The following is a 13917-nucleotide window of genomic DNA, read 5'->3' as shown; positions in this document are numbered from 1 at the left end:
CGGTGTGATATATATAGAATGACGTCAAGAGCGAGAATGCAGAGAAATTACGTCATGAGCAAGGGAGATCATCCTTTACTCTGTGTGTGTCTCCGCCGCCTACATTCCAACGTAGAATTTTGAAAGCAGGGAGCACACTAGAGGTACAGAGAAATTACGTCATGGGCAAGAGAGATCATCCTTTACTCTGTGTGTAAGCAGACAAGCACAAGAGAATAATAACCAAAGACAAACAGGCACAGTAACTACAAGAGAACCGGTACGATAGAATCGGAAGAAAAGAACAATCTTGTCACACACAAAATCACATACCTGTCTATATTACAACGATCATCATAATAACAAGCACACCACACAACAGATCACATACCTGTCTAATGACCAGCATAATGACGGCGCCCAACAGGGGGATGAGAATCTCAGCCACCGTGACCTTGACACTGCGTTTCTGTTGCAGCAGGTTCTTCCACAGCAGGAGGCCCACCTGGCAGGGGAAGCCCACACGCTTGGCTGAGCTCCGGGCTGACGATGCCTGGCCGCTGTTTGCTGCCGCTCCATGGTCTGCTCCGTACTGGCCCCGGCCTCCTGATCCCAGCAACTGTCACACAAACAATGGAACAAAATATATTATACGATTGAACACTGAATGTTCCCCGGGCATGTTTGTGCCCGTTCAGTAGAAGAAAAAAAGAAAAGATTCTAGCTGGAATGGATTGATACATAATTGTTATTCGTATTTTTGACCATAATATGTAGAGGTTACACGCCGAGTCTCAGTGATTATTAAAAATAATGGTCGAAGTTAGCGGATCATGAAAAATGCGAGCTTTAGCGAGCTTTTTCATGACCGCGAACTGAGACCATTATTTTTTATAATCACTGAGACGAGGTGTGTAACCTCTTTATTCCTCCTTTCTTCAGTTATTCAAAGAAAAGAGGAGGTTTTTTGCGAAAGTTTGATCGAATCCTATTCACTCAACCAGTCAACCTGCGCAGGCGATCGATTAATGCGCGGTTGTATAGTTCCGTGCAAATCATTCCATTCTGTTAACACTTCTTGTCAGTTTTCCTATTTTGGACTAAAATCAAGTACACAGATATGCTGTTATTCTGCTGTGGCGGCAAAGGCAGATATTGTGTGTTCTGTATATGTTTTGGTATCGCTTAGGATAATGTTCTTTCGTCAAATGGGACTAGCAGACGAACTTTTGCACCCGTGTTCCAACGTTAAAAACTGAATGAAGTTCAGTTTTCTGGGGAAAATAGTGTATGAAACCGCTTTATGTTGTTTAAATTGATGAGATGTGTGCATTTGGTTGCGTGTGATCTGTTTATTAAATGAAATATTGTTGAAAACTGACAGTCGGATTGCAGTCTGTTGTCGAAGAAACAGAGTGAAAAGAAGGGGAACTACTCTTGTCGCTAGACAAAGTATGAGTTACTTGCCTTGCGGGAAATTGCTTGTGATGAACGTTTGAGCACGGCAAATCTAGATTCAGAAAACAACCGAACTCATGGATTTTATATGAAGATTCATGTGTTCAGGCCTGTAGTTGTTAATTTAAATGCGGTATATTTGTATTGTTTGCTCCAGAGATGTATACTTCGTACGTTAGAGCGTTCGGAACTTTTCAGTCGCAAAAAGTAGTACCGAAACAAAACAACTTCTCAACCCATTGCACTATCGAGGATTCAGGCTGTTGCTGGGTCGTTATTTGTTTGGTTGCTGGGTCCTTATCGAAAAATAACTACCCCTACAAGTTTACAGAGGTAAAGAAGCAGAGGGGGTAATAAATAAATGTTATTCGTATTTTTGACCATAATATGACATTTTACACAGATTTCGACAAACACTTTTCACCTCGACCCCTAGCACGGTCTCGGAAAACAATCACTGTCATAACTAACACACAGACGGGCGCAGTGGCGTGGTGGTAAGACGTCGGCCTCCTAATCGGGAGGTCGTGAGTTCGAATCCCGGTCGCTGCCGCCTGGTGGGTTAAGAGTGAATTTTCCGATCTCCCAGGTCAACTTATGTGCAGACCTGCTAGTGACTTAACCCCCTTCGTGTGTACACGCAAGCACAAGACCAAGTGCACACGGAAAAGATCCTGTAATCCATGTCGGAGTTTGGTGGGTTATGGAAACACGAAAATATCCAGCATGCAGGCTACTCAACGAAAGCGGAGTGAAGCTGACTATGCTCTCAGAGTAGGCCTATAGCTTGGGGAACCCAAATGGGAAAACGAGCTCACACGTAACCAGAAAATTCTAGAACGCTAAGCCAGACTTGGACGCCGTTTTACGCTCTATGCGCCGCAGGCCGTTTTGTGCGTCGCGCGGGATTTGCCGAGTGGCCACACATCGACGATTTTTTTCACAACGCGGTATCAGTGAGCGGGTCACCTGACAAGAAGGTTCAGTTGCATTCGAATGCCGCGCCGCGAGCAGCTGACGTCATCGCTCTGGTTTGCTCTGATTGGTCAAATTTCCGTCGTTCTATGTCTGTGTCATAGAAATTAGAACACGCGCTATTCTTCTGCAAATAACGCTGAAATTGTTTTTGGATTGTTTAATAAAAATATAATTTTAATTACAAGTTTCCGATTTTTAATGACCAAACTCATTCATTAGTTTTTAAGCCACCAAGCTGAAATGCAATACCAAAGTCCGGCCTTCGTCGAAGATTGCTTTGCCAAAATTTCAATCAATTTGATTGAAAAATGAGGGTGTGACAGTGCCGCCTCAACTTTTACAAAAAGCCGGATATGACGTCATCAAAGGTATTTATTAAAAAAATGAAAAAAAAGTCCGGGGATATCATTCCCAGGAACTCTCATGTCAAATTTCATAAAGATCGGTGCAGCAGTTTAGTCTGAATCACTCTACACACACACACACGCACAGACAGACACACACACACACACACACACACACACACACACACATACACACACACACACACACACACACATACACCACGACCCTCGTCTCGATTCCCCCCTCTATGTTAAAACATTTAGTCAAAACTTGACTAAATGTAAAAAGAGAAAGAGAGACAGAGGAATGGAGAGAGTGAGTGAGAGAGAGAGAGAGAGAGAGAGAGAGAGAGAGAGAGAGAGAGAGAGAGAGAGAGAGAGAGAGAGAGAGAGAGAGACAGACAGACAGACAGTCAGAGAGAGGGAGTGAAAGAGAAAGAGGGGGAGACAGGCAGACAGAGAGAGAGAGAGAGAGTGAGAGAGAGAGCGAGAGAGAGAGAAAGAAAGAGAGAAAGAGAAAGAGAGAGAGAAAGAAAGAGAGAAAGAGAGAGAGAGAGAGAGAGACAGACACACAGAGAGAGAGAGAGCCAGAGAGAGAGCCAGAGAGAGAGAGAGTCCAATATGATGCTACCAGAAGAGAAGAAGCGTGTATCTACCTCCAGGGGACTGTCGGCCACTTTCTCCTTCATGCCGCCTCCGCCCTCCGTTTTTGCATCTATAGACCAAATAGCCTGGACCGCCAACTCGTCACGTGATCCTTCGAGGTTACGACGCTCGACTTTCAGGGGCGCTTAGCGTCCGGTTTGAAAGGGCAGCGATTCGAAGACAGTGAAAAGAAAGCACGCTCCAGTTATTTGTGACAATGGGAGGTGACAATGAACTGGATTTTCCAAAACTCCAAACTAAACTTAACAAAACTCATCGAAAAACATGTTCCATATGCACTTTAGCTGAGTTTATTTTAGCATTTTCAGAACTTACCTCGGCAACTTCGTCCATGTTTACAATCGACACCGGGTATGACATCCCCCTGATTTCTGAAAGGCCATGTAAGCGTAGGTTCCTAAATGCGAGAGGCCGCTACCTCGTAGATAGAGAGAAAGAGCGGAGAGAGAGCTAGTTGGCGGTCCAGGATAAATCGAGGGTTCCCTGCCAGAACCCCGTATCTCGTTTTGTGAAAACTTTTCAAGAGAGACTTTTACAAGTTTGCAACAGCGCTAAAAATCGAAAAAGCAAGACAGAGCTTTAAAATTAAGGCAAGAGCAAAACCAATTTGTGAAGAACATAATCCAGGAGAAGGAAACGCAGAATTCGAAGCCAGCATTTGTTAATCGTGACGTTTTACAACATTTCTGAGATACTTCGTTTTGCCAAGTCACATTTGTGGATGAAATCCCTAGAGTAATCCTGCCGGAACCACGTATCTTCAGATACAATGTTTTGGCACTCTTCCCTAAATGACAAAATCCACAGAATAGTCTTGCCAGAACCCCCTATCTTCAGATACGACGTTTTAGCACACTCTCTGACATGACAAAATCCACAGAAATTTCCTGCCAGAACCCCGTATCTGTAGATAAGACGTTTTGGCACTCTTTCCGTCATGTCAAAATCCCCAAGAGTTCCCTGCCAGAACCCCGTATCTTCAGATAAGACGTTTTGGCACTCCTTCCGACCTGGCAAAATTTGCGGAATGGTCAAGCCAAAACCACGTAATCTTAAAATAATACCACATTATGCCAGAGCATCGAACCTGGTATAATTTACAGGCAAGTCCAGCCAGAACTTTATTTGATCCCGAGAAACATAACATGCCTTCTTTTTGGTGATTGGAACAGAGAATTGAATAAGAAAGACGTCACAAAGAAAACGACGTCACTCAAAGTTGGGTGCGCGTTCATTTCTCGTTTTAAGGTGAAATGGTCGCATTTTGCATGTCGATTTGATCAGTAATAACCTATGCTTGGCGCGGGTGGACAATATTCATTTTTTTGGCCAAAACTGGCGTTTTTGGCCAAAACTATACTTTTTTGGCCAAAACTTTGCTTTTTTGGCCAAAACTTTGCTTTTTTGGCCAAAACTGGCGTATTTGGCCAAAACTGGCGTTTTTGGCCAAAACTGCTGTGAAGAATGGTGGAAGAGGCGTATACATTAGTTTCCCTGATAGAAGCTGCCTCACCAAATCCACCCCAACGTGGCAGCTCCCTGCCAACTTCAGTGCCTAAACCTGTGCTCGAAGCACCCGGCACCCTTAACAAATCTGAGAGGACATTCCGGTCCACCGTCTTCTTGACGAACTGCAGATGTTTGCTATAGAGTCTGTCAGGAAATCAACTGCTGCAAGACATCAAAGAGAGCTCCAACAACTCTGCTCCAGAACAGCCATATCCCTCATACAGTGGAAACCCCTTTTACACAGCACACCGTGACTACTGTCATACTTCATGCAACTCATCCCCCATGCCTTTCTGTTTAAAGATGCTATAGTGAAAGGTCTGTACAAAGTGGAGAATAACCTGCACATTGGATTTCACATCACTCTACTATGGCAGAAGGGGCGGGGGGAAGCATTCTTGCACACACACACACGCTTACATGCATGCACTGACACTAAATGACACATACATTCAAGTATGTACACACACACACACACACTCAAGCACACACACCAAATCACATCACCTCACACACATATATTTGAATGTGTTCACATTTTTTTTATTTTGACTTATTTAAAAAATGTAAAAACCATCTGCTCAAAAACTGTACAAATATGTAAAAGAACACACAAACATAGATAAAAATGGTGTTTCTCTTACCCATATATTTTGTTCTCTCTGTATGTCTGTCTCTCCCTGTCTCCTTCTCTCTCTCTCTCCCTTTTTCTCACCTGTTTCTTAGAGACAGACACATCCCCCAGACACACACAGAACTCTTCTCCCTTCTTTCTTAATCATTCTCTCAATGGAGGTCCATTCTGTGCTGATGCTCAAGCACAAACCTAAAACAAGTCGCGTAAGGCGAAATTACTACATTTAGTCAAGCTGTGGAACTCACAGAATGAAACTGAACGCACTGCATTTTTTCACAATGACCGTAGTCCGCCGCTTGTGCATAACGGAGTGAAACTGACGAGCCTGTTCAGCGCGGTAGTGGTTTCGCTGTGCTGCATAGCACGCTTTTCTGTACCTCTCTTCGTTTTAACTTCCTGAGCGTGTTTTTAATCCAAACATATCATATCTATATGACAAGGAATAAGATTAAATTGTTTTTCAATCGATTTCGGAAATTTAATTTTGATCATACTTTTTATATTTTTAATTTTCAGAGATTTTTTTTAATCCAAATATAACATATTTATATGTTTTTGGAATCAGGAAATGATGTAGAATAAGACGAACGTAAATTTGGATCGTTTTATATCAAAAACAAATTTATTACAATTTTCAGATTTTTAATGACCAAAGTCATTAATTAATTTTTAAGCCACCAAGCTGAAATGCAATACCGAAGTCCGGCCTTCGTCGAAGATTGCTTTACAAAAATTTCAATCAATTTGATTGAAAAATGAGGGTGTGACAGTGCCGCCTCAACTTTTACAAAAAGCCGGATATGACGTCATCAAAAGTATTTATCTAAAAAAAGAAAAAAAAGTCCGGGAATATCATTCCCAGGAACTCTCATGTCAAATTTCATAAAGATCGGTCCAGTAGTTTGGTCTGAATCGCTCTACACACACACACACGCACAGACACACACACACCTCGTCTCGATTCCCCCTCTATGTTAAAACATTTAGTCAAAACTTGACTAAATGTAAAAAAGAAAAAAAAGAAAAAAAAGGGAGGTTTCCGAACAGCAGATTCCAAACAGCCATCGATATCATGAACCTGATTCTGCTGAGTGCAACTGCCGAACTGGACTGGCTTAATAGCAATATCCTGATCTCTTAGCGTGTCTTTTCCCCCTAGTTATTTCCCCGTCAATCTTCCCACCCCCACCCCTTCCCCATGCGTAACCTGCTCTTACCTATTGTGTAACTGGAAATCATTCTCTCTTCTTCTTATAACCACGCATGTACACACCGGATGATCTCCGTCTCTTGACAAATAGTTCATTTATTGCACCAAGCCTGACAATCAGTGTTTGTCACATTGGTTGATGCACGATGTTTGTCATGGCACTATCTTTCTTTATTTGGTGTTTAACGTCGTTTTCAACCACGAAGGTTATATCGCGACGGGGGAAGGGGGGAGATGGGATAGAGCCACTTGTCAATTGTTTCTTGTTCACAAAAGCACTAATCAAAAATTTGCTCCAGGGGCTTGCAACATAGTACAATATATTACCTTACTGGGAGAATGCAAGTTTCCAGTACAAAGGACTTAACATTTCTTACATACTGCTTGACTAAAATCTTTACAAAAATTGACTATATTCTATACAAGAAACACTTAACAAGGGTAAAAGGAGAAACAGAATCCGTTAGTCGCCTCTTACGACATGCTGGGGAGCATCGGGTAAATTCTTTCTCGTCCCAACCAATATGGGACTCCCCCTAACCCGCGGGGGGTCATGGCACTATGCTTTATGTACATCTTACATTATTTAAAACACACACGAACGCACACACATATGCATCAACACAAACACAAACACAAACACACACTGGTAATACCTGCATCTTCGAACACACAAATGGAAATCAGCGTAAAACCTAGCTCATAACAGCAAATCTAACTCACAATAAGAAACGGGTCTTTAAAAACAAGGCATACATAATCTCAACAAAAACAGTCAGTGCAGAATAACAGAGAGAGAACTGAGCCACACTAAAGAGGAGACAACATACGGCCAATGGTTTTGGTCCCAGAACTGCATAATGTGTATAAAATGTTAAAACTTAGCAAATCACACCATGAAAGAATAAAGCTGATTATTTGGCTTTATTTTACTGATTAATTATACAGAAGAATGCATCAAAATAAAACAAGTGAGAATACTTTAACAAAACAGCACAAAACAATTGTTACCACAAGTTTAACAACAACTTTGGAGCATAACCAATCAGCTGGTGTTGCTATAGTAACCAGTGATCAGTTAAAACTTTAAACACAATCTAAAACCCGACATCATACAACATGAAATAGCAAATTTGATCTGTTTTTGGCTTAAACAAAAGCAAATAAAATAAACAAACAAAACACACCCACATTACACACACAAACACCTACATAAAAACACACACACACACACAAAACCAACACCACAGTTGATATCATTTGAAAGACGCATTATGATCAGGTTAAAATCATTTGATCAGTACATGTGCTTTGATTCATCAAATCTTTGCATTCACTTTGATTTTTTTCTGTTCTGTCTTTCTTGTTTGCTTGTCTATCTGTTTATATGTTATTCAGACTTGAAATTATTCAGCTACTGGTGTGTGATTTATAATCTTCACTGACTTCACCTCAGAGTGCAAACAACACCATGATGAAGTCAGCACCACTCTTCAGGCTCACAGCATTCTGATGTGTATATAGCATCTCAATTAACTTTTCTCACATGACGAAAAAAAAGTGTCTTCCTGTTTTTTGAGGCAAAAGAATTAATACAATAATTAATATCTTGAATGAAGTAAAAGAATGAATACAATAATGTATCGATTGAAAACTAGATTTCCCTTCTTTGAGCCATGTGACGTCAGACGCCGAGAAAACTTCTTATTTAGGCGGCCATGTTTGTGTGCGTTCAATCATAAAAACTAAAAGGAATTCTAAACGGAATCGATCAATACATAAATGTTATTTGTATTTTTGACCAAAATATGACATTTTACACAGATCTCGACAGTCATTGTTCACCTCCACCGCTAGCGCGGTCTCGGAGGAACACTGACTGTCTCGATCTGTGTAAAATGTCATATTTTGGCCAAAAATGCAAATAACGTATAATGTATCGATTGGACATTGGATTTTTTGAATGAATAATATCTTGAATGAAGTAAAAGAATGAATACAATAATATTTTGAATGAAGTAAAAGAATGGATACAATGATTTGTGAATGAGGCAAACAAATGAGCATAATATATCATCAATGAAGCAAAAGAATGAATATGGACATGGAAGAAATAAATATCATGGGAATTTGTTTTATCTCGTTCAGAAACTGGCATGATATGGCAATACTACGCTTGATGCAGCCTTTAGGCGCTGCATCCACCTTTCACGGCCTATTATTTTACACAATACATCACGCATTCACATCGACCAGCAGATCGCAGCCATTTCGGCGCATATCCTACTTTTCACGGCCTATTATTCCAAGTCACACGGGTATTTTGGTGGACATTTTTTATCTATTTTTTTGCCAGGAAAGACCCTTTTGTCAATCGTGGGATCTTTAACGTGCACACCCCAATGTAGTGTACACGAAGGGACCTCGGTTTTTCGTCTCATCCGAAAGACTAGCACTTGAACCCACCACCTAGGTTAGGAAAGGGGGGAGAAAATTGCTATTGCCCTGACCCAGGGTCAAACTCGCAACCTCTCGCTTCCGAGCGCAAGTGCGTTACCACTCGGCCACCCAGTCCCTTAGTTTCTAATTAGTTTTCAGTGAAATAAAAAATTATTACAAACAATGATGTCAAGTGGCAACAATAAAGTGTTGAGATGAGACAAGTGACATCACAGCTCAACACCATGGCATCAGCGTCCATTGTGGCAAGGCCCATAGAAATCACAGAAGTTAGGAGCAGCAGGGACATATGCTGCCCAGCACAGAACGGGTCTTCGCCTCAGTGGGCGGGTACTGCACCCTGGTGAAGGTGAGGAAGATTTGCTCCAGGGTCGTTTGATGCACAGAATAGTCCTCCACCCCCAGTTCTGTCTTTGCTGTCTCCATGGCGGAGAACACTTGAGACAGGGGTATACTTGCGTCCGGTACCTGCAAGCAATAACATACATGGTTACTAAAAGGTTCTGAGCCAGAGTGCCACACAGCAATACAAGTGGGTAAACCACACGCGACAATAAAACAAACGTATTCATCAAGAATTGGATCAAGACCGATTGTAAAAGAATTCTACTGGAAACTGAACAGAGTAATTTTGAAAGGTACAAACCAAAGAACTTGCTCAGCTAGTAAACACTGACTATACTTCTTTAAAGTGCTTCACATAGAAACCGAGCCTTTATCCTACTGACCATTTCAGAATCAAACCACTGACTGAATAAGATATGCGTTGAGCGTAACAGTCGCACACTCACCTGAAAGTGGACGTAGCCCTGGTGGTCGTCAAACTTCTGTGTGCCGGGGAACTTGTTGAAGACGGTCTCCACCAGGGGCTCAGAGGGCGCTAGTGTTCCGTCTGGCCGCGTGGCCATCTTGGCTACCAGCGTGTAGCCCTGGCCGAACTTTGACTTGAGGTGCTGCGTGCTGCCCAGACACTTGAACTGACCGTTGACCATGATGGCCAGTCGGGTGCACAGCGCCTCGCACTCCTCCATACTGCAACACACAACAGTTATATTTTACCGAGCTTTTAGCACTCTTGTAGAACTATGGCTGACGACCGCCACATCTCTCCGCCATTACTTTGCTGCCTTTTGTGTTGGCATAGCACATGTTTTCACAGGTTAATAACTTAAAAGCTGGGACTCATTTTGTTTAACTTTACATCCAAATATAACTTAAAGTGTTCCTAGTCTCTGTTGCATACTAAAGCTCTATATATATGTTCAAGTGTGAAACCTCATAAGGTATCAAATTGTCCTGTGAGGTTACTGTCATGGAAATTTGGGCTGCTTTCTCAGCAAAGAGAGCAAGCTGCCATACCAAACGGCGCAACCCATTGTGGTGTTTTTGTTTTTCCTCCTGGATGCGTGTATTCATGTTTGCAAGCCCTGAGAGTTTTGCTGTAAACTTACGATTTTAATCATGCGCATGTGTACACGTGGGGGTGTTCGGGCACTGATGAAAGTCTGCACAAGTTGGTTCTGGGAAATATATCCCTTGCCGAACATGGGGTTCGAACCCACGCCAATAGCGACAACTGGTTTCAATTTTACTGAGCTATATTCCCACCCCATGCGCTTCTTAATATAAACGACAACACTAAGAGACACACTGTCAAGATGGCAGTTTACCTGTGAGACGTGAGGATCAGGGTCCTACCGCTGGCGCGTACTTGTGACAGGACGTTCCACAGCTGTCTCCTGGCCCCGGGGTCCATGCCTGACGACGGCTCGTCCAGCAGGATGACGGCCGGGCCGCCCACCAGGGCGATGGCCGTGCTCAGCTTGCGCTTGTTGCCCCCACTGGTCAGTGACACACACACACACAGGCGGTCAAATTGGAGAAAAACAGTCACTAGCAGGTCTGCACATAAGTTGACCTGGGAGATCGTAAAAATCTCCACTCTTAACCCACCAGGCTGCAGCGACCGGGATTCGAACTCACGACCTCCCGATTAGGAGGCCGATGTCTTACCACCACTGCGCCTGTCACTTAAAGACACCAAGTAAGAAAGAAATGAATTGTTTTTAAAAGCGTAGGCACCAAGATGAGGAACCCACCTATAGTGCAACGTCAGTTTGTCAGCGTGTGGCTCCAGCATGAGGAGTGAGATGAGATTGTTGACGATACGTTTGATGTTTGACGATGGCACGCCTCTCAGCCTAGCGTACATGGTCAGCGTCTCTCTGCCGGTCATCTGGTCAATCAGGGCATCAAACTGAGGGCAGTACCCCATGTTGGCTTGTACCTGCATTGTACATTTGTTTAATTTTATAAAAGTCAGCATCTGCAAACAAACCGCCTCCGTCACCTTGTTGTTCTGCTGCTGCTTCAACCCATAAAATACCCTCACATTTCTTTAGAGTACAAAATGTTTATAATTTATGTTAAATCGTTTTTTGACATTCAGGCAGCCATACTCAATGTTCAGGCAGGGGTTCCCAAAGAGGGGTTCCACTGTACCCCAACACACAACAACACACGTTGATGAATTTAATGTCAATCTATAATGTCAATCTATAATGCTTGACAAAGCTATCACTACTGGTGAAACAACAACACACACACTCACACACACTCACACACACACACTCACTCACTCACACTCACACTCACACACACACACACACACACACACACACACACACACACACACACACACACTCACACTCACACTCACACACACACACACTCACCTTTTTAATGTCAGTCTTGATGCTGTACTGTCTGACGAAGGCATCGCCGCTGGTGACCATGACGTCACCGGTCAGCATCTTGAAGGTGGTGGTCTTGCCAGCGCCGTTCTGACCCAGCAGACCGAAGCACTCCATCTCGGGCACGCCCACACAGGTCCTGTCCACGGCCAGGAAGGGGCCGTACTGCTTGACCAGGTTGTTGATGACCAGCGTGTCACCCTCGGCCCCGCCCCCGCTCACCCTCTGCCGTTCCAAGGTCACGTCGTTGTCCTCCGCCGAGTACTCCCCCGCCTCTGACATCACACAACCCCATCAAGCGTTATTTGCACTGTTGACATTTTACACAGACCGAGACAACCACTGTTCTGCAAGACCGCTACTCCCCCGCCTCTGACATCACACAACCAAAGGCAAGTAAATGTTCAGTCTTAATATGTCGGAAAAGGAAGACAACACATTGTGGATTAACATTATATGCTGTTAAACAATAATTTAAAAAAACATTACTATTCAAATTCCACAGCAGCAGTAAAACACTGTGATCAAATCACGCTAACCTGAATAAAATACTGTCATTTAAATCAAATAAAACTGTACATGTACATATCACACGTTCAACTGGACTGGGTGGCCGAGTGGTAACGCACCTGCGCTCAGAAGCGAGAGGTTGAGAGTTCGACCCTGGGTCAGGGCGTTAGCAATTTTCTCCCCCCTTTCCTAACCTAGGTGGTGGGTTCAAGTGCTAGTCTTTCGGATGAGACGAAAAACCGAGGTCCCTTCGTGTACACTACATTGGGGTGTGCACGTTAAAGATCCCACGATTGACAAAAGGGTTTTTCCTGGCAAAAAAATAGATAAAAAATGTCCACCAAAATACCCGTGTGACTTGGAATTATAGGCCGTGAAAAATAGGATATGCGCCGAAATGGCTGCGATCTGCTGGTCGATGTGAATGCGTGATGTATTGTGTAAAAAATTCCATCTCACACGGCATAAATAGATCCCTGTGCCTTGAGTCCGAGTCTGGAGATACGCGCCCGATATAAGACTTCATATAACAATAACTGACGTCTCCCAAAACAAACCCCAGTGAAAAGGGAGAGCACTGCGACACAGCCTTACCATTGTAGTGTGGGTTGTCTACTCCTTCAGCCAGAGGGCGCTGCGTGCCGTCACAGCGACACAGGTACAGCAGTTTCTGGGGCAGCTGGAAGTCGATGGCCAGCGTGAGGGCGGAGAAGACGACGCCCTGTATGCACAGGAAAAAGATGTTGCGGCCGATCCCCGGGTATTCCCACGCCAGGAAACTCGGCTCGAACGGAAGGCAGAAATCACCGCAGAAATCTGCAACAACGTCCACACTATCACCATCGTGAACAGACAACACTTGTGGTTTGGGTCACTCTAAAAAGCTTACCAGAACATTTCACCACAGATTTCTGCAACATTACAGTTCACATCATATCATCAAAATGTTAGCTGGCACGAGCTCTTGTTTGGTTGAATCTGTCAAGCTTATGCAAACAACGTCATCACTTTGCTGACAACACAGTCAAGGGAAAGCAAGGGGTGAGTTACCTTTACAGCAGGGGTCAGTGATGTTGAAAAGCCTGGCTTCGGGGCAGGCCGCGTAGAAGTTGATGGGACCGTTGATGCAGTAGTCCATGTCCAGCTTGTTGACGTAGAAGTTGGAGAAGCCCATGCCGAGCGAGTAGTGCGGGAAGACGGCCATGAAGACCCAGTCCAGCGCCTCCGCTATGTCCACCACGTCCAGGGCCGGGATGCGCATGATGAACACCGTCAACATCGTGAACAGACCTGTCCGCAAATACAATGTAAAGAGCTGTCCCAGACCAATACCAATAGTCACAGACAGACAGACAGACAGACAGACAAGCAGGCAGGCAGGCAGGCAGGTGGAAAGACAAGACAGATCGACAG

The 13917-nt window shown here is 43.7% G+C and overlaps 2 protein-coding genes across 3 annotated transcripts in view; both read right to left on the bottom strand.

Moving 5' to 3' along the window:
- LOC138965650 (phospholipid-transporting ATPase ABCA3-like) overlaps positions 1-4569 on the bottom strand; it is a 57409-nt gene extending 52840 nt beyond the window's left edge. Inside the window, exons 1-2 of the mRNA XM_070337825.1 lie at positions 3416-4569; positions 371-598 (exon numbers count right to left, since the gene is read on the bottom strand). Coding sequence (XP_070193926.1) covers positions 371-598; positions 3416-3448 — 261 coding nt within the window. The 5' untranslated portion in view covers positions 3449-4569. The remainder of the gene's footprint in view (positions 1-370; positions 599-3415) is intronic.
- An 892-nt stretch (positions 4570-5461) lies between these two features.
- LOC138965186 (phospholipid-transporting ATPase ABCA3-like) overlaps positions 5462-13917 on the bottom strand; it is a 62801-nt gene continuing 54345 nt past the window's right edge. For both annotated transcript variants that reach the window (XM_070337306.1, XM_070337305.1), the window contains exons 21-27: positions 13555-13794; positions 13099-13320; positions 11977-12269; positions 11341-11528; positions 10912-11082; positions 10033-10273; positions 5462-9709 (exon numbers count right to left, since the gene is read on the bottom strand). In XM_070337306.1, the coding sequence (XP_070193407.1) occupies positions 9512-9709; positions 10033-10273; positions 10912-11082; positions 11341-11528; positions 11977-12269; positions 13099-13320; positions 13555-13794 (1553 nt within the window). In that variant the 3' untranslated portion in view covers positions 5462-9511. The remainder of the gene's footprint in view (positions 9710-10032; positions 10274-10911; positions 11083-11340; positions 11529-11976; positions 12270-13098; positions 13321-13554; positions 13795-13917) is intronic.

The sequence above is a fragment of the Littorina saxatilis genome, linkage group LG4 (genome assembly GCF_037325665.1).
Source record: "Littorina saxatilis isolate snail1 linkage group LG4, US_GU_Lsax_2.0, whole genome shotgun sequence".
Classification (NCBI taxonomy): Eukaryota; Metazoa; Mollusca; class Gastropoda; order Littorinimorpha; family Littorinidae; genus Littorina; species Littorina saxatilis.
Note: the sequence above shows the minus strand (reverse complement) of the source record. Positions and strands in the feature narration are given on the sequence as shown.